Genomic DNA, 19,360 nt, shown 5'->3' on the forward strand with positions numbered 1-19,360 from the left:
AGAGTCTTGGCAGAACTGACCGAGTCAACTATGAAGCATTGTTTTCCATAGCTGTTATATTTAAGGCCAAGCTTGTGGTGTGTACCTTGTGTTCATCTATGGACCTGTAGTGCCTAAGTTGATCAACACCGTCATATTGGGACGATTCTTGGTTCTCGGATCCGTGAGCTTGACAATGATGGTCTCATGGATTGGGACTGACTTCCCAACAGAAAGACGCTTTTGAGATCGACCGAACTGTAAGTTTTCGATTGTACTCCATAATCTCAAAATTCAACCAAATTTGATGTAGCATTCTGGAGTATATCTCTCGAGAGTCGCAGCAAGCGCCTCATCTCGGAACGGGCCACTCAATGGGTACAAGCCGCCTTAATCCCTTGGTGTATGACTACATCCATGTCATTATAGGTACCTATTCTTCAATCATAATATTTGGAACATCCCCGGTTCCTGTTACTGGGCTGACCGCCTCAACATCTACTTGAGCCCCCGGCTGTGCACATCCCGCACCTCTAGTTGCCTAGCTAATCAGAAGCCTAAGAGATAAAACTAAATACTTAATTTCCTAAGTTTCACTAAGAAATCTAAGTATTGGTGATTATATGACAATATAGGTGCGGGATGTGCAGAGTCGGGGGCTTAAGGAGATAAGTCATCCAAAGTCTAGGTAGGTTTAATAACCACCTTCAACTTTGCAACAAATCTTGTCTTTGCAACCAGATATCGTGCCCTTATTAATAATATCGTCACAAAAAATAATATGCTAACAACATAAGTGAGGCATATGTTATCTTGTCGACCCCCTCTTTCAAAATTTATCACATCCACACTAACATAATCGGGAGCTGTAGCCAAGCAAACCGTTGTCAAAAACCCTGGTAATCATTCCTGTACCCCACGATTTGTTCAGCCTCTTACTGAACCAATCATGATTTTTCTGACGCCATGCCCCCTCTGCAGTACGTGAGTTTCCATCTGGAGAGAAGCGAGGAGCTCAAAATGGATTGCAACTCTCCCTTCTTGTTAAACCAACACATCAAGTGAAACACCGTAATCGCAATTGAGATTCCGCATTCTTGTTCTCCCCACAAACTCTGACGTAGCTCTCGAGTTAGCTAAGACCTACCTATCTAGATCTGGTTTAGGTGCTGAAGGAGCTGTGGAAAACGGCGGCTCAGTCACTTAGGTTGAGCTACATTTGGCCTCGACCGGCTGTCTAATGAATTTCACCATCGCTGTCAGTGGGGAAAGTAAAGGCGGGGGAACGGTAAGTTCCTATGCACGTTGAGCTCTTCTCAACTTGCTGATTGCCATTCAATGGGTCTTTTATTAAGAGCAAGACCAGGTTTGCCGATAACGCTTTTGGATGTAGAGAGTCATAGGACCAAAAGCTTCAAAATTTGGGTTCTAGATTCTAGTATTAGGTAATGTTGGATATCGAAAGATTAGCCAGATATGATATCTTCCCATATCAATGGATATCCATATCTCAACAGCTTCCCCTCTTTGCAACAAATAACCCTGGATTTATCGTATGTGGAACCTACCTGACCTAGTACCTACTGCAACACAACAACAGCACACCACAGAGACAAGGGAGTGACAGAGCCGAAAGCTCACAGAGTCACAGCGGGGTTCAGCCTATGGACCTAGCCAAGCCCCAAGCGAGGGCGCCAAAAAAAGCTCCCCTGTCTGCCGCCATTCGGACAGTCCCTCCAACACCACCAGATCATCCATCCATTCATCCATATCCGTCCATGACCTAATTCTCAAGCCCCCTCCTCCACTCAACTTCACCATAATATTTCGTCCTTTTCCAACTGCGCCAAAATTCTATCTTGTCCAACGAGAACTCTTTAGCTCTAACATACATCATTCTCAAATCTTGTAGACAGCCATAGCCATACCTCGGGCTTTCGCCATCTTCACCATGGCCAGCCTTCCATCGCAACACCCCACCCTCTCCCTCCACCTCTCCGACAGTACTCTCACCCCGCTCATCACATCAGCCTCGTCGCAATCGCACCTCGAATCCCTCACAGCTCTGACCTCCAGCGCACTATCTTCACAGACAGCCGCTCAAAGACTTGGTCTCGGCCGGCCTCAGCGCCTCATGGTCGAGTACCCAGACCGCGGACCCGTGGTACTGCACTCATATCTTGATCCTCGCGACGCTGTCGATACAACCACCAACAACAACACTGCGGTGGCTGCCTCGAGCCGTCCAGGCTCGGCGCCCGGTTCAAGTCACGGCGCTGACCCAAGAGCACCTCGGTCAGTCCCAGCGCCGACGTCGCACCACGACCCGCGCTCCGAAGATGCGGCTCCGCCGCTTGTGGGCGTAGTCGTGGCAGGTTCCGCAGACGAAGCAAGAGAGGCCCGCCGCGCATCGGCAAGACTGGAGCGCGTGGGAAGAGAGATTCAAAAGGAGTGGGCTGCCGAGAGTAGTCAAGAGCGCACAAACGAAGATGCGCAAGAGTGATCAGGCTGAGGATATGCCTATGATCTGAGTAATGCTTGTCGTTTTCATGACATGACGAACTACGTTTACGAAGCGATGCAATACCAAGCGATACCACGAAGGAGAAATGCGAAAACGACATGAAGTATATGAGGAAAATAAGATAAACCTTTTGGTGGATCGTCATCTGGCTTTGACCATTATGTACGACCTATGCGACAAGTTCAAGTTGAAATGCGAGATGGTGCTCAAAACCGCGAGCATCTGGGTTTACGAGGAATTCACATGTCCTTATCCAAGACAGGTTGGAGGCGCATACGCACCCGCATGTTGATTACGGGCACGATTTCAAATCAATCAACTACCACAAACAAGTATATAGACGATAGAATCATGTGGCAGGCAGTCATCACAGCACGATACAGCATAGCAATTCTTTGTTCTAAAAGATTTAATTTCATCTCGTAGTACGTCTAAGTTGCTCGAAATCCACAAAACCTTGCTCCATAGCCCATCGTCATAATCATTCTGTCCGGTCTCATTTTGTACCGGGTTTTTACGCTGATATTTCGTTTCTTTTTACTCGTTATTATGGTAGATCTAGATGATCTGCTGGAAAGCACGGTTGATGGGGGATCGGACGTTGGGGACGTCCTTCCAGAAGTCGATGGTGGCGACGGCACGCTTGGCGACACCCTCAGGGGTGAACTCGAACTTCTTGTAGACGTCCTTGTAGGCACCAGAAGCACCGAATCGGTTGATACCGAACTGCTCGTGGGTGTAGCGCTCCCAGCCCATGGTGCTCATGACCTCAATGGACAGAGAGGGGATACCGTCGGGGAGAACAGAGAGGCGGTACTCCTTGTCCTGGAGGTCGAAAGCCTCGAAGCAGGGCATGGAGACGATGCGAGCCTTGATGTTCTTCTGCTCCTGGAGGTACTTGGCGGCGTCGACGGCGATGGAAACCTCGGAACCGGTAGCAACCAGGGTGATATCGGCACCCTCAACCTCACTCAAGACGTAACCACCCTTGGCGGCCTTCTCGATGGTAGAGCCCTCAAGCTGGGGAAGGTTCTGACGAGACAGAGCAATGATGCTAGGAGTGTGCTTGGCAGTCAAGCAGACGTAGTAAGCACCGCTGGTCTCGTTACCGTCGGCAGGGCGCCAGACCATGGTGTTGGGGAGAGCTCGGAAGTGAGCAAGGGTCTCGATAGGCTGGTGGGTAGGACCATCCTCACCAAGACCGATGGAGTCGTGGGTAGCGACCCAGATGGTGCGGATGCGGGAGAGGGCAGACAGACGGACAGATCCGGCGGCGTAAGAAACGAAGTTCAAGAAGGTACCGGAGTAGGGGAGGATGGTACCGTAGGCAGCCAGACCGTTGAGGATGGCACCCATACCGTGCTCACGGACACCATATCGGACGTATCGGCCGGAGTAGTCACCGAGACCGGTGGACTTGGGCTGGAAGTCGACAGCCTCCTTCCATCGGGTCAAGTTGGAGCCAGTCAAATCGGCAGAACCACCGAAGAGCTCAGGAATGACGCTCTCGACCTTGCTGAGGACGGTCTCAGACAGCTTTCGGGAGGCAATGGCGGGGTCGGCGGGAGTGTAGACGGGGAGGCTCTTCTCCCAGCCCTCGGGAAGCTCGCCGGTCAGTCGGCGGACGAGGTCGGCATGCTCCTTGGGGTACTGCTCCTTGTACTTGGCGAGGAGCTGGTTCCACTCCTGCTCACGGGCGGCACCCTCGGAGGATCGCTTACCGTAGAAGTCGTAGACCTCCTGGGGAACAGCGAAGCTCTCATCGGGGTTGAAGCCCCACTTCTCCTTCAGCTGCTTGATGTCGTCAGCCTTGAGGGGAGAACCGTGGACACCGTGGGTGCCCTGGTTGTTGGAGCCGTAACCAATGGTGGTCTTGAGCTGGATAAGAGAAGGCTTGTCAGTGACGGACTTGGCCTCCTTGATGGCAGCCTCGATGGCAGCAAGGTCGTGGTCACCATCCTCGACCTTGATGACGTGCCAGCCGTAAGCCTCGTATCGCTTGGGGACGTTCTCGGTGAAGGCGACAGCGGTGTCACCGTCAATGGTGATCTGGTTGTCGTCCCAGATGGCAATGAGGTTGCCGAGCTGGAGGTGACCAGCCAGAGAGCAAGCCTCGCTGGAGACACCCTCCATCAAACAGCCATCGCCGAGGAAGGAGTAGGTGTAGTTGTTAACAAGCTCGAAACCGTCCTTGTTGAAGACGGCGCCAGTGTGAGCCTGGGCAATAGCCAGACCAACAGCGTTGGAGATACCCTGACCAAGAGGACCGGTGGTGACCTCAATTCCGGGGGTGTCGTGAGCCTCGGGGTGACCGGGAGTGCGGCTGTCAACTGACTGTGGGATTTGTTAGCACAAACAGGAGGGAACACGAGATTTGGGTAACATACTCGGAAAGCCTTGAGGTCATCGATGCTGAGGTCGTAACCGAAGAGGTGGAGGAGAGCATACTGGAGCATGCAGCCGTGTCCGTTGCTGAAGCGCAAAACGGTCAGTCAATGGACAAAGTCATAACCTAAGAGTAAACTTACGAGAGGACAAAACGGTCACGGTTCAACCAGTCGGGGTTCTTGGGGTTGAAGTTCATGAACTTGTTGAACAGAACGTGAGCAACTGGGGCCATTCCCCTAGAAATGAAGTCAGTATGTATTCTCTATCGTCCAGTCGCAGGATGAGGATGGGTGAACTCACATGGGAGCACCAGGGTGTCCCGAGTTGCTGTGAGCGGTCGCATCGGCCTGTTGAGCTCGTTAGTTCTCATGATTCTTTCATGCGATTCACACACATGGTCCTGCTGAGCTGTCGGGTTCAAAGCGAGCATGTCGATTAAATCCTACAAGCTGCCAAAAGACCACACCACAGAAGTCTCTGTGATTAATACTCTCACCACATTGTTGCTCGTCTCTCATGTCTCATTTCTCATGGGAAGAGATGGCGGGGCAAGCGTGGCGGGGTAAAAACCAATGCAGTGAGCTCGAGGGGGGAAAGTAGAATAAAGTAAAGAGAGGGGAGCTTACCGCGAGGACACGGATGGTGTTGATAGCCTTCTGATCGATCTCGCCGTAACCCATTTTGATTGATTTATGAGTATTTGGATATATGAAGAGGAAGAAAGGAAGAAAGAGGAGGAGAAGAAGGAGGAAGGAAAAGAAGAATGAAAAGGGAGTGGAAGGTAGGTATGGATTGGATGGTAGAATGACGGAAAGATAAAACGGAGCACGTCTGACGTCTACCTACCACGCTCTACAGCTCAAGGGTGGAGGGGTACAGGTACGGTAGTGTCATGAAATGTTAGCGGTCTCCAGTTTTCCCAGTCTTGTAGAAAATTCGGCCGGGCGATATCCCGTTGCTGTTCAACTTGACACGATGGTATTTTCTAGTAATATGGTAGTAGGTGATCAATTGCTATGTTTCGAGAAATGTTCTTTTTAACTAACTGTTGAGGATGAATGAAGATGTTAATGTTGATGTTATGCCCGCCCACGGCAGTCAGTTAGTCCCATGATATCTCCAAACTTTTGAGGTGCACCGAGTACCTGAACTATTGAACCGGATCTAATGCGAATTCGAGTACAGTACTGTACCTATTGCAGTGACTTAGCTACCAGCCACCCCCAAAAGGGTAGACCGACAGCTTCACCTTGTCGAGTCCTCGTCCTCAGCCAAACTCAGATTCAAGCTCACCAAACACAGAGAATCCAATCCAAAGCCCGCCGCCATCGCCGCCGAGCGAGGTCAATGTGGCCGGCGACACGCCGAGTGGAGACTCCCGGTGGGGGATACCCGACCTGTTAGGTACTGTACTGTACAGTAGATGGGGGGTATCATCAGTGACGCCAACCCAGTGGAGGGTAACAATGCCCCTCCTTTTGCCTTACTTTTTGGTTTCCTTTCTCATGACAGCTGTTATTATCAAAGCATGATTAACTCGAATGGATGAAAGCATTTCTCTGCAATCCAGTCACAGGCTGCGGTATCAATGCGTGCCCAAGACAGACCATTTAGCATGGTCCTGGTTGCCATAAGGGTCTTGTCTCGCCTTACAAAGACACGCCTCTACCTTACCTATAGACGCAGACAGGTACAGCTGTGGACCCTCTTTCATCAGCATCCATCCATGAATATCCATGGATCTCCATAACGGCGGCACTTGCTTGCAACAAATTCTCGCTCTGTGACGTCGAGTGGCCACTTCGTCATTGCATTACATTTCTTCGATAATATATCCAGCATGTGAACCGTGCATGGCTAGATGCTTTGCTGGCGATTCTTGGCCTCGATAATGAAATTTTCATACCTACCCAGGTACCTAACAGTGAGGTGGTGTAAGTAAACACCAGATATTACTAAACGCGCTTAGCCAGATGATTCCACTCTCCCATATCTCAGCCGGGCTTTGTACAACCTAGACTCGGACTGCTTTTATTTCCCTCAAGCCCAAAGCTGCGGCTATAACTGTCGCATACTGGTTAAATTACCCGGCAACCAAACGCTGAAACAGGCAAAAATGCCCATTCAATGGGTGATCTAGAAACTCCAACGAGTTTTGAATTGGTACGCCTAAAACATGACCCCCCACGATGGAGGGGTCCAGAGGACGAGAGGGGTAACTCCGACTGCTCCTATTGAGTCGGGTACAATGCCGTATACTGGCTGTTCTACAGGTGCGGCTAATGTTATATGCCACAGCCGCAACTGGTTGAGTAAGCTAACGCCTTTATCGTATTTGAGGCTGGGGATTGGGAATTTGATGGGGAGCGATACCGGTGCTGAAGAAACAAAGGATGAGACGAGACAAGACAAGACAAGACAAGACAAGACAAAGCAGCCAAGATGGATGTCAAGGTGTGGTACCTACATGCAGCAACCTCCAGCCCAACGCGGCAAAGGATAAACTATGCCAATGTTTATCAATGATGCCGTAACTGCTGATGAATGATATGACATTTCTATGTAAGAGCGTCCAGTCCCCCGATCAGAACTCTCGCGGCCGCCGGCGACTTGTGACAAACTGTAAACGGGAAACAAAAATCTGATGTGGTAATATTCACAATTGATTGCTAAGATTACCGACCTGCTCTACCTAGGTACCTATACCATGCGATCTCGGGTACTCACTTACACTCACCGTTGGTTTGGCCGTCTCTGTCTCTCACCGAAGAACCGCCAGCTCACTTTCTAGGGCAATCCTCGCTCGATCCAAGTGGGGTTGTCGATTTCAACGGTAAAATATGTCCGAGATTTTTCTTCCAATATCAAATCAACCGGCAACCGACGACTCCTACCAACGAGAACCCGGCCAATGAACTAAAACAGAAATCAGAGATACCAAAATTTAGAGGAAGAAATGGTCAAGAAAACAGGCCCAACTAAGAAGGCTGCTCCTTCGTCCAAGCATTCGAAACAGAGCAGCAAAAAGTCAAATGCCCCGCCAGTGGAAGTCTCTTCACCAGCTCTCCAGAGCGAAGAAGAACAGCAGCGACTTCTAAATATCTTTTCAAGTGCTTTCAGCAAGACACTCGCCTCGGATGATTTCACAATACTGCTCCAGGAAATAAAACAGGCTTTGTTCAATAGGGAGTTTGCTACCGCTTTTGGGAGAGAGGATTATCTTGAAGCCTACGCTGCTCGATGGAGCCCCACACGAGCCCTTTGCTATACGACGGTGCTACTCAGCATCAAGGATCACCTTGATGGTATTCTCATTTCTAACAAGGAGTCACCACGCGAAGAATCAGGTCTTAGCCGGAACCAGGGTGAAGTTCCCGCAGATGAGAATGACAAGCCGGAACTCGACTCTGAAGGTGGAATAGAATCCATCAAAGATCTCAAACTTGACAGCACTACACGGAACACCGCTCTACATATGCTATCTGTCGGTGGCTGTGCTGCTGAGCACGTTGCGTTTGCTTCTTACATTCAAACCACGTCCATGAATGGTCGTCTGACACTGCTCGATTCGGGTCCTTGGGCGCTGGTCGTCTCCCTCCTAGAATCGAGCACTATCAACCCGCTACCAATTTCCAAGTATGCTTCTGCAGCTCGTCAAGCTGCTAACCGTCCACTGCTGGAAGAGGATCAGCTCTCGCTCAGTTTTGTCCAGGAAGATGTCTTGAGCCTTGAAGTCGATTCACTTTCAGCTCAATGCGCCAATGGCAAGGTACCTATACTCTTGACCATGCTTTTTACACTCAATGAATTGTATACGACGGCGGGAATCGGAAAGACGACCAAGTTCCTCAAAAATCTGGGACAGGTACTCGCCCCAGGTAGTCTCGTGCTCGTCGTGGATAGTCCAGGCAGCTACTCAGAAGCAGCCTTGGGCAAGGAGAAGAAGAAATACCCTATGCAATGGCTACTTGACCACACTCTTCTTGAAACTGACACCTCTGGGTACTCATGGGAGAAGCTAGAATCGGACGACTCTATCTGGTTCCGTATTCCAGAAGGCTTATCGTATCCGATCGCCCTGGAAAATATGCGTTATCAGATGCACTTGTACCGTCTGCAAAAACCAATTTGATGAAGAACGCCATTCGAGCAATGCATCAGTATTATGTCTTGTATTATCTATGTCATTATTACGTATTGGTCAATGATCTAAGTCATCTGTCGAGCGATGGGATCGATCATGCCCATACCATCTTCTTGAGCGAGTGTCCCAGTTGCTCCAACAGACTGGTGTTTTTCTTCGCCTCCTCAAGAGAAATGATGGATCCTGTCTCTACGAGAGTCTTTCGCTCTTCTTCTGGCTGCCTTGGTTGTCTTTCCAGTGCCAATCGGTCAATATCACCACATATTGTGGATACCTGCTGGGTTTCTGTTTGCTTCGGTCCATCATCGCCCAAGACAGCGACGGATGAATCCACGTTGGTCGCCTTGAAGACAAGACGGCGAACGCTTGGAGGCGAGGCTGAAGACGTCTTGCTTGTAAGCAGGTTGGCTAAGCTGGCTGGTAAGCTAGCATCCTTTTGCTCTGCTGGGTTTTCCTTCCCTGGCACTGCACCGTGACTCGAAAGGGTCCGTGTATTGGTACGTCGAATATCACTCTTGCTGGGACTATATGTCACCACAAAGCCGGCGTTCTTAATTTCGTCGACGTGGGAAAGGGAGATCGTGGAGGTGATATAAGTACCGTACTTGATACCCGTGACGCTGTCGAGTTCAACACGCTCGAACGACGATACCTTGTCGGACTTCCAGTCAAAACGACACGAATATAGAGCCGCGTCTGTTAGCAGGAGAACAACTTCTTCCAGCGGCCAAGACCTAATGGTGTCGGGCGTGGTTGGGCTGAGGAGCACCCATCCGCCGTGGAACTCTTCCTTCTCATCGGCTATTACTCGTTTCTGACACAGCTCGACAGCCAGTTCTCTCATTTTGGTGATAGAAACGGCTGGATCCTTTGTCATCATATCGCTTTCAAACTCTTCAAAGATCCTTTCCGTTACGTTTCCAAGAAGGAAATCAATGGCTGCCTGGCTAAAATAGTCGTTGACCATGCTGTTTTGGTTAGCAGTCAATCAACAAATCGAGGACATGAGGCCCATAACATACCCGCTGTAGTATCTTGCAAGACCGAGACCCAGATCATTCAGAGCCCCGCGATAATCCCTCTTCCGTGTTCTTGTATAATCACCCTTCATCGCCGCTGTTGACGCATACTGTTTTGAAACTGCATCGCCATTGTCTGCCCAGAGGGTGTTGAACCAAGCCGTGACCTGGTCAGTCTGTGTACTCATATCAAACCCTTCTTCCTTGAGCTGGACTTCAAGCATATGCTTTGCGAACGAGCTCTGGCAGACGTTGGTGCGATCAAGGCAGTCCATGCAGTTGGTTCTGAAGACGCCTTGCTGTCGGGCTAGTTGCTTGCCATCATTTTGCTTGGTACTGCCAAAGCTCTCAATTTTATCTCGAAGCTGATCCAAAAGCATGCTGACGTTCTCGAACTTCATGCCCTTGCAGGCCGCATGAAAGTCAAACCACTCGAATGGTATCTCGTGGTCTTGAGCTGTCCCCTTGTTGACTTCTTCCATCGCTTTCTCGTATGCAGAACCAATAATCGATTCGACTCCATGCTTTTCCACCAAGTTGATTATTTGAAGTTTTCCGTAATTCCTAGACAGGCTCTCGAAATGCTTACGGCATGCAGTTTGGTTGGCCTCCTTTGAGTGCTGTTGTATGGGGGTGGGCTTGAAAGCATACGGTGACTGTGTAAAGAAAAGAGGAATACTGCCCCTTACTTGTAAGAACGAGTATATGTTTGAAGAGGGATCCCAAGTAGGCGTGGAAAGAAGCTGTTCAGTCTCTACCATGTTCGCAACGAAACCGTCCTGGTCAATGCCTCGGCGCAGGTATCGCAGACCAGCCCTTCTCGTGGACCGGCGCGAAATCACTGTTATGAGATACTTCTTCTCCGAAGGGCGAAGATCAATAGAAGCCCTAGAGCTTCCAAGTCCTGGGAAGTCCGAGTGCTCTTTTGAAGGCGAAAGATCGGAAAGTTCAACCGAATCTTTGCCCTTGTCATCATTTTGAGGAGGTTGATTATCCACGACAAAGGTCTTCTGTCCCACGAAACCTTGCATCAATGGTAATGCTAGGCAATCTTGCCCACTTGATGTAAATGGCTGTAGGAGATGACGATTCCAAAAGAACACCTCGTCGACCTGGTTGTGTAAGGGAGTCTCAGTGTTTGGAGGCACAGATCTCTCGTCTAGAGAACGAGTGAGATCAAAATCATAAGAAAAGTAAAAACTTCGGGATGAGCCGAAGAGAACTTGAGCAGTTCGCAGCAATTTTGGCAAAAGTTCAGGTTCACTGGGCGTGACTTGTTCAAAACCCTCTTGAGTCTGGGCCGAGGTCTCAGTTGCGACAGAACCAGTTTCTGGAACCTTTGGAGCATTGCTCAAGCCCATGTTCCTCTTTTGGTCCAAAGTCCAGCCACTTCGGCTGAACCAGCGCTGCGCAAATCGGCCATAGCTTCCCCTTCTGCGAATTACATCTTCAGCAACGCGACTCCTGGCCGAACCTGGCCTCGCATCGCCGTCCTCAATAACGGCATCGTCCACTTCATCTGATGTTCTGGAAGGAAATTCGACGTCTTCTTCGCTGCTATCACTCTCGTTCCCCGAGTCCCTTGATTGGCGTGATAAGTGATCCGAGGTTCTCTTTATGGCTTCTTCAGCGCCCCCCTTGGACGTACAAGGAGTGACGGCGACTTCAGTAACGACGTAGATGGGATGACCGCAAATCTGTGCGACCTGCTGGCGCCGGGTGATAGTAATCAAGTAGCTTAATTTTGATACAGTGATAAGTCCTAAAGTTATAAAACAATTAGTCTGGATCTTACATGACATAAGTCAGGCTCGTAAGCGCCACAAGATCGCATACCAATCACTCCGAAAGCTTCGAACGACGAATCTGGCTTCGAATCGTCTGGCACATGTTCGCGTGGGACATGAGAGATTGACGCGTCGCCGTATTTAACTCGTACGGGTTGGAAAGGTCGTTGGCCCTTGGAGGAAAGAGGCTGTATTACAAGCCCATCAATCGCTGCGCAGATGAGGAGCTTGCGAGCGATGGCAGGCATTGTGCGGGGCACGGAACTTTGTTAGCGATGGTAAAAGGGCATTCAGAAGAAACGACAGGGGAGCGATAGTAAGAGATTGACGATCAAGCAACAAGAAGAGGTACAAAGTTGAGTTACAAGCCAGCGGCAGAAAGAGCCAGGGCATGGATGGAAGCTGCAGTTCACTTGACAGAAATCAGATATGACCGCATCAGTTTAATCGATTTTTGGTAGTGGAGACGTCATAACTTGGCAGTTCGCTGGAACCAGTGTATATAGCGCCAAAGAGCCGCCGAAACCGCATTCGCGTCAGCAAATAATTCGACATATCCACTTTAGCTCGTTTTCGTATTGCGACTTCGTCAAGACAGTTGATGATATTACTATTTTACCCAAACAAGGCCTCAATTTCACACACCAATGATTGCACCAGATACATGAGCCCGAAGCATCAAAAGTTTGCAATGGGTCCAAGTATCAACTAACGGCTTTTCAAAACCGTCTGTCCATAGACGAAAATAATTCCATCTTTTGCTTTCCTCCTCGTCTCCTTGGGTATCTTAGATAGCGAGGCGCTCGACCTTGTCACGCATGGCTCGGATCTGGCCGGCAAGCTCGCTGGCGTCGTTGCTGGTGATGCTGGCAGCGATGACAGCACGGCTGACACCGCAGGCGCGGCCGAGGTGCATCTTGCTGCTGACGTAGACGTAAGGGACTATCAGACACAAGTTAGAAACATATCGAGATATCGATTGACCAATTGCGCTTACCGTTCTTGTCCTCGCAGAGAAGAGGAAGGTGGAGGAGAATGGCGAGAGGCTGAGTGTCAGCAGCGAGGATGACAAGCTCAGAAACACCACGGTTGAGGGTCTTGGTGGCTTCGTTCTACATCGTTGTTAGTGAGGGCCGAGATGCAGTTGCGAGCTAGGCAACACTTACAGCACCCTTCTTCAGCTGGCGAGCATCTGCATAAGAAGTTAGCGACAATCTCTCATGGAACAGCTCGAAGGGCACTTACGCTGAGAAGACTGAACGAGATCAAGAAGCTCCTGCTCGAGCTTCTGATCGGCAAGGGGCCAGGCAGCACTTTCAGACATTTTGAAGATTAAACCGAGGTTTGCGTAGAGGAAAGATTCTATCCACGGGCGGTCAGTAGCTGTTCTGGGGAAGGCGGTCGAGATATTCGCAGGCCGGCGCTGGCTGTATCGAACGTACAAGATGGTATAATTCAGGGTTCCTTGCGTTGGCTCGCCCCGAGGACTAAAAATTGATGTTGGGAATGGTGAGTTGGAGATGTATCGACAGAGTCAAGAGAAGAGGAAGAGAGAAAAAAAAAGTTAGAAGCATATGCGCCGAGGCGGAAAATTTCACTTGTGGCGGCGAGCCTTGTGTGGCTGGTGCATGCGAGGCTTTCGGAATCCACTGGACTAACTGGTCCACCGAGTCGCAACTAGTGATGGTCCATCTTTAATCCGAAACAGCGGGAGCCCCGTGGCGTCTTATGTAAGGCTCCCCCGTGCTCTCCCTCCTACCAGAGTACAGCAAAACTTGCCGCCAACCAGACGCCAACCTGGAATGAGACCTTAACAAGCACACCTTACCTCGACATCTTCGTCTCAAGCAACCGGCCCGTCGTTCAACGAATCCATCTCCCGATAATTCAGCTCGTCCGCCGTTTTCACGTACCTTACGCCTTCTTTTCCAATACTTTCTCCGATTGACATCTACTCCATTTCGCGTAACAACAGTCAAGATGGTTAGCGAACTTTGGTATGTGCTTGCGCGCCTCCTTGCCCCCGTCATCACCAAGCTACTTATGCATCACACGGAGCTTCTGGCATCATCGTTCAACGCGAAAAACTGTCGAGATGGCCTCGCATAACATTATTATTGATGATTGAAGCTAACATGCGCGCCTTTGCAGCCCCGTTTACTCGGTTAGTCCACCACGTCATCCGTACCGTCGACGTCACCTCGCGACGCCTAACTTCGCATCGTGAGGCGGTCGACAACATCGGTTTACCATCGAAATGCATATGACTGACCTTCATCTAGCCCTTCTTCGGTGCCATGGGCTGCACCTGCGCCATTGTCTTCACCTGCCTTGGTGCCTCTTACGGTACCGCCAAGTCTGGTGTCGGTATCGCCGCCATGGGTGTCCTCCGCCCCGACCTGATCGTCAAGAGTACGCAACCCTCTAGCATCGGCATTATAGGAAAAGTCCAATACTAATTCTTACAGACATTGTTCCCGTCATTATGGCTGGTATTATTGGTATCTACGGTCTCGTCGTCTCGGTTCTTATCTCCGACGGTCTCAAGCAGGATCTTCCTCTGTTCACTAGCTTCATTCAGTTCGGTGCTGGTCTCTCCGTCGGTCTTGCTGGTCTCGCTGCTGGTTTCGCCATTGGTATTGTCGGTGATGCTGGTGTCCGAGGAACTGCCCAACAGCCCCGTCTCTTCGTCGGAATGATTCTGATTCTCATTTTCGCTGAAGTCCTCGGTACGTCGTTATGTTCTGCTTGCTTGAAACCCTCCAGTTGTCTAACATCCTTCCGCAGGTCTTTACGGTCTTATTGTTGCTCTGCTCATGAACTCCAAGGCCAACGTCGACGCTGTCTGCTAGAGGAACACGACAACGCCTGTCTGGAACTAAGCTTGACAAGAACGTACTAAAAGACACGGGCTGTTCTTTGGCATGGCATAAATGAATGAGATCATATATGGCGTTACAACTTTCCCTGCTTCCTGTTCCGGATAAGGATCTAGGAGCAGGGGATTGGAGACGTGAGCGCATGGTCAGGGCTGATCTTGCACCTGCCCTTTTTGCGCATGGATATGGGATAATGGACTCGAGCTCTTGTTATGTTTTTACTGGGAAGAAGAGGGGGGCTGGTACGCAATGAGTATGGTTTCTGTAAAATACTGTCAATGCGCGTGTTATTCTCTGGGTGGCTTCTCATCATAGACGGTGAAGGGAACTCGAGTAATCAGTGTATGCTATTGCTAATTGTTTCTCGCATTGCATTTGTTATTATTTACTACTGAGCTCTGGACGTCAATGTGACACTAAATCTACCACCGATACATGTAAAGCCTTGATGCCAACAGCGTTGTTACCTCAGCTTGTGACTGTTTTGTTGACTTGAAATGATTGAAACATTATTTGTCTTCTAACCAAAACTAATAATAGCAAGTATATAAACAAGTATAATAATTACAAGGTCTAAGAACCCCCGAAGGAAGTCCGATCGTTTCCAAAATCATTGGAACCTCATGTTCAGCCTTCCTTCAAACCTCCTCTTGTATTACGTCTCTTCGTCTCTTCATGCGTAGATTACCCCTTTTGTTCATCATGCCGCGTCCCGTGCTTGGGTCTATTGCACATTTGTCCGTTCAACAAAACACCATTCATTGATGGCAATAAGAGCCACTGGGTGATAATAATGGATGCGAATATGGTCCTTCAAGAAATAAACTTTGATAGTTTCAATGTAAATTCCGGCAATTCCTTAAATAACGTACTGATAAATGTCAGCAACAAGTTGGAAAGATGGATCTTGGATCATAGACTTACAGGAATGAAGAGGTAAGGAACGCGTCGCTCATATTCGAGCCAGGCGTCGCCATACTTGCGACGGCAGCGGTGAATATCACGAGCGGCTCGGTGAGCGATCATGCAGCAAAAGAAGACCGGGTAGAACCAAGGGAAGGGGCTCTCGAAACCGGTAATCAGACCCCAAGAAACAGCAAACCACACATCGGCGGTGTAGTGAATCTTGCGAGCAAGGCCGTACCAACCGTCAACCAGGATAGTTCCCTGGGGTGTGACGATGGTCTTGGGGTTGTGAAGGGTTTGCCAAGGGACCTGGGGAAAGGTGTTGCGCAGGACAAGCTTGCCCTTCTCCATGGCACGGAAGCGGTTCTTCTGGCTGTTGCAGCTGTCCCAGACCCAGTACCAGAAGAGGTAGCCAACGTACATGGCGGCAAGGATACCACGGTTCCAGCGGTACACATCAGGATGGTGGTTGGCGAGGTAGATGGTGCAGTGGCAGTAGGACAGGGGGACACCAGCGAGGTTCCAGAAGATGAGCATGAAACCCCACTTCTCGTAGTACATGTCCCAAGTGGTGATGATGAGCTCCTCACCCTTGGCACAAGCATTGGCGTAGAGGAAGTGAGCCATGACAAGGAACCAAACCTCACCAGAGACGTAGCCGTACTGCTCGTGCTGACGAGCGGCAGTGCCAAGACTGAGGATGAGGAGGATGTACCAGGGCATGCGAACCTCGAAGAACATCTTGAAGTCAAGAATGCCAAACATACGAGGGTTCAGCTCGGCACCCATAAAGAAATCATAGATGGGGTAGCCAGTCATGCGGTGCTGCTTGCCACGCCAGAGAGCAGAAAAGTAGGCGACAATGCTGACAAGGAAGCCACTCAGGATAGCGACGGACAGAAGAGGGCCAAACTCATCAATGGCGTTGTACAAAGGCCAGAGACCGGAGAAGTGCAGACCAGCAAGGCAGGCCAGGGTGGTGTAGAGACTCCAGTAAGCGTTGCAGTAGTAAGGCAGCTGCTTGCCTCCCTCATGAGGGAGAGGCTTACCGTAGCCCCAGACACCAGGAAGAAGGCAGTAGAAAGCACCCTCAACAATGAGATAAGACCAGTACCAAGCCCAGACCTGAAGACGGGGGTATGCGCCAGTGTAGACAAGGTTGACAAGATGAGCACCGAACTCGCCCCAAGACTGACCTTCTGCCCTGGTGGGAAACTTGCCGTCGTAGTAGGTAGCACCAATCCACATATACCACATGAGAACGGGGAAGAGAGTCATCATGGCAGCGGTGCCGAGAGAACCACCAAACTCGAACTCTCCAGAGTAGTCGATCTTGGCGTCCTGGCCCGGTCTCCAACCATCGACAACATGAGGATCGTGAGAAACGCCCTCGCTCTTCTCCATGACAGCTTGGACAGGGGCAGCGCCAGAAGCGTCGTTGGATGTAGCATGACCATTGGTGGCATGGCCGTTGGTCGCGTCTCCATTAGTATAGCCATTGCCATTGCCATTGCCATTAGCATGGCCGTTGGTCTTGCCGTTGGCAGCTCTGTTAACAGCTCCCATGTTGTCAGAATCTGTCTCGTCGTCGAGTTCCTCTGTAAATCTGGCGGTTCGTCGACGTATGGGTTGGGCGACGGGTTCAACAGGGGAGTCGGTCTCGACGTCTGAAAGGGGTTGAGAAGTCTGGCGGCGCGCTGAACGTGAACGACGAGTAGGAGTCTCTACCATGCCCTCGAAGAGTTCCTTCTTCCTGGGAAGGCAATGTTAGTCTATGATGCAGATGGTTTCAAGGAAGGTGGACAAACCTAGGCGTTTGGCGTAGAGAATATCTTGACGACATGTTGAACAACGGGGTTCAAGAGAAGCTATATATGTTGCAGAAGTGACTGGGGAAGAGATGGGAGCCCGACTGTCAATCAGGCTTTGACAACAGACTGTGCTCGAGCTTGTCTCACAGTGCGCGCATAAAGCATAGACAAGAGAAGCAATTGGGCGCCTCAGTTGCACTTTGGGGTTTGACGAAAGATGCAGGCGCAAATGCAAATGCAAATGCAAATGCAGACGTGGTCCCTCCCTCGGAAGCAAACAAAACAAATAGTTAGTGTAGGGGGTGGACCATAAAGAGGAGCGAGCGGTGACGGCGACCTCCAATGGAAGACTAGAGCACTGGAGAAAATACCCCCGATCAGGCTGAGTATCCGCAGTGGACAATCTTTGATAATGATGATATATCAAGATCTTCTTGTTTTCTGGAGGATCAGGGGAGGAAAGAAAAAAAAAAAACCTACAGTACCCGACAGTAATTAATTAGAAAGGAAAATTAGTGGAGGGGCGTGTAATGGCCAACCAACCCGGAGCCATACATACTGCAGTGTACCTAAGGTAGGTAGGTACAGTAGACTAAAGGATGGAAGGCATCAATTCTCGCGATGGGGAATCCGAATAAGAAAACGTGTTGTACGATTGGCGCGCTCACTTTTTGCGTCTCGGGGCCAATTTCCCTCAGGGGATACAGCCTATCAACGTCAAGGCTTGACAGGCAAAGCAGCCGATCCATGCAGATGGAAATTGAGGTACCTTGAATTCTGGTGGAATATCACCAAGTTATCAGGTACTCAGCACCCTCAGCCCCAGATAATTCTACGCACCAATCATGCAGTTCCACGCTAATGCACGATTCGTATAGCGATTTGACAGGGATGTCATCTTGAAGTTGGACACCAAATTCAAACATCCCCATTTTCCCCCAGACAATTTATGCCTTCACCTTTGAGCCTCATCGCTCGCTTGTGCGGATATCGCCCTAATCGTCTCACGCACCTGACCAGGGTATGCTATACGAATCTTGCATGAAGCTAAGCCTCGACTCCGTCAACGACAACCCATCCTACAGACCCTTTCCTTTGCCTCTCTCTACCTTTACTACCTTGAAGCATCAATTTCCTCCATTCGACTCGGTATCGTGATATTGTCCGTCTTTCCGGCTCAGGCTCCTCCATTGAGGGGCTTCTTCACATCTCTAGACGCTGTTACATGCCTGGATGGTGTGCAATTACTATCCAGGCTACTGTCATCCTTGCTAACGGCTCCCGTGCCGTCAAACCTCTACGTTCAAGTATCATGGCGTGGTCCTTTGTGGATAGAATGTACACTTCAACTGCTTCCCTGGCATTATATGATCCTTAGTGCACAATTGTGTCCCTGCTGCTGGCGAGTACCCTGATTGAGTTTGAATTTTTGTGGTCAAGTTTTGTCCTTCTAGACGAGACGTGCATCTTCTTGGATATAATTGGGGTCCTTGAAGCTGTCGAATCTTTCTCTGAGGAACAGGAAACGATTCATAAAGTGTTAAGCACACTGTAAGAGTGTGAAACCTGCTCCATACAGTTGAGTGTTGCTTGATTCTTCCTCGGTCAACTTGATCCTTGCCACATCAAGTTCACTTCCATGCCCATTATTGACCCGACTGTGTCTTGACAAGACAGAATTGCCGTTCAGAAGTGCCGCTTTCTTCTTGAGATTTGCGAGTGACTTTCTACTTGGTTCTCTAGCCCCCTGACATCTGCTTCACCCTCCATTTTGAACACGTTGGTCCATCTTTCTGACCGTCACGTACTTGGTCTTTTCTACAGATCAAGTATAATCTACGAGGTACGACAAGAATCACGCTTTACAGGATGTCTCCCACGCCAAGTTCATATCTACGGTCAGCATGCAGCCCCTGAAGCGTA

The 19,360-nt window shown here is 49.9% G+C and overlaps 7 protein-coding genes across 7 annotated transcripts; 3 read left to right on the top strand and 4 right to left on the bottom strand.

Annotated features, from left to right (window-relative positions):
* Window positions 1-1,930: 1,930 nt before the first annotated feature.
* Window positions 1,931-2,482, top strand: FIESC28_02420 (uncharacterized protein; the record flags this gene model as incomplete). Its single annotated transcript, XM_031156569.1, has 1 exon — window positions 1,931-2,482. One exon carries the CDS (start codon window positions 1,931-1,933, stop codon window positions 2,480-2,482), a length of 552 nt encoding a protein of 183 aa, XP_031019350.1.
* Window positions 2,483-3,061: 579 nt separating this feature from the next.
* FIESC28_02421 (uncharacterized protein) lies at window positions 3,062-5,571 on the bottom strand (the record flags this gene model as incomplete). The annotated part of the gene is made up of 5 exons (XM_031156570.1): window positions 3,062-4,837; window positions 4,891-4,975; window positions 5,032-5,127; window positions 5,192-5,238; window positions 5,518-5,571. 5 exons carry the CDS (start codon window positions 5,569-5,571, stop codon window positions 3,062-3,064), a joined length of 2,058 nt encoding a protein of 685 aa, XP_031019351.1.
* Window positions 5,572-7,847: 2,276 nt separating this feature from the next.
* On the top strand, window positions 7,848-9,023 carry FIESC28_02422 (uncharacterized protein; the record flags this gene model as incomplete). The annotated part of the gene is made up of 1 exon (XM_031156571.1): window positions 7,848-9,023. The coding sequence occupies one exon, from the start codon at window positions 7,848-7,850 to the stop codon at window positions 9,021-9,023; it is 1,176 nt and encodes a 391-aa protein (XP_031019352.1).
* Window positions 9,024-9,129: 106 nt separating this feature from the next.
* Window positions 9,130-12,089, bottom strand: FIESC28_02423 (uncharacterized protein; the record flags this gene model as incomplete). Its single annotated transcript, XM_031156572.1, has 3 exons — window positions 9,130-10,003; window positions 10,058-11,816; window positions 11,891-12,089. The coding sequence occupies 3 exons, from the start codon at window positions 12,087-12,089 to the stop codon at window positions 9,130-9,132; spliced, it is 2,832 nt and encodes a 943-aa protein (XP_031019353.1).
* Window positions 12,090-12,628: 539 nt separating this feature from the next.
* On the bottom strand, window positions 12,629-13,165 carry FIESC28_02424 (uncharacterized protein; the record flags this gene model as incomplete). Its single annotated transcript, XM_031156573.1, has 4 exons — window positions 12,629-12,783; window positions 12,839-12,953; window positions 13,008-13,033; window positions 13,087-13,165. 4 exons carry the CDS (start codon window positions 13,163-13,165, stop codon window positions 12,629-12,631), a joined length of 375 nt encoding a protein of 124 aa, XP_031019354.1.
* Window positions 13,166-13,821: 656 nt separating this feature from the next.
* On the top strand, window positions 13,822-14,693 carry FIESC28_02425 (uncharacterized protein; the record flags this gene model as incomplete). Its single annotated transcript, XM_031156574.1, has 5 exons — window positions 13,822-13,838; window positions 13,993-14,005; window positions 14,124-14,253; window positions 14,310-14,570; window positions 14,629-14,693. The coding sequence occupies 5 exons, from the start codon at window positions 13,822-13,824 to the stop codon at window positions 14,691-14,693; spliced, it is 486 nt and encodes a 161-aa protein (XP_031019355.1).
* Window positions 14,694-15,579: 886 nt separating this feature from the next.
* Window positions 15,580-17,469, bottom strand: FIESC28_02426 (uncharacterized protein; the record flags this gene model as incomplete). The annotated part of the gene is made up of 3 exons (XM_031156575.1): window positions 15,580-15,591; window positions 15,645-17,379; window positions 17,435-17,469. The coding sequence occupies 3 exons, from the start codon at window positions 17,467-17,469 to the stop codon at window positions 15,580-15,582; spliced, it is 1,782 nt and encodes a 593-aa protein (XP_031019356.1).
* Between the last annotated feature and the right edge of the window lie 1,891 nt (window positions 17,470-19,360).

The sequence above is a fragment of the Fusarium coffeatum genome (genome assembly GCF_003316985.1).
Source record: "Fusarium coffeatum strain FIESC_28 chromosome Unknown BRIP53273_contig_53, whole genome shotgun sequence".
Taxonomy (NCBI): domain Eukaryota; kingdom Fungi; phylum Ascomycota; class Sordariomycetes; order Hypocreales; family Nectriaceae; genus Fusarium; species Fusarium coffeatum.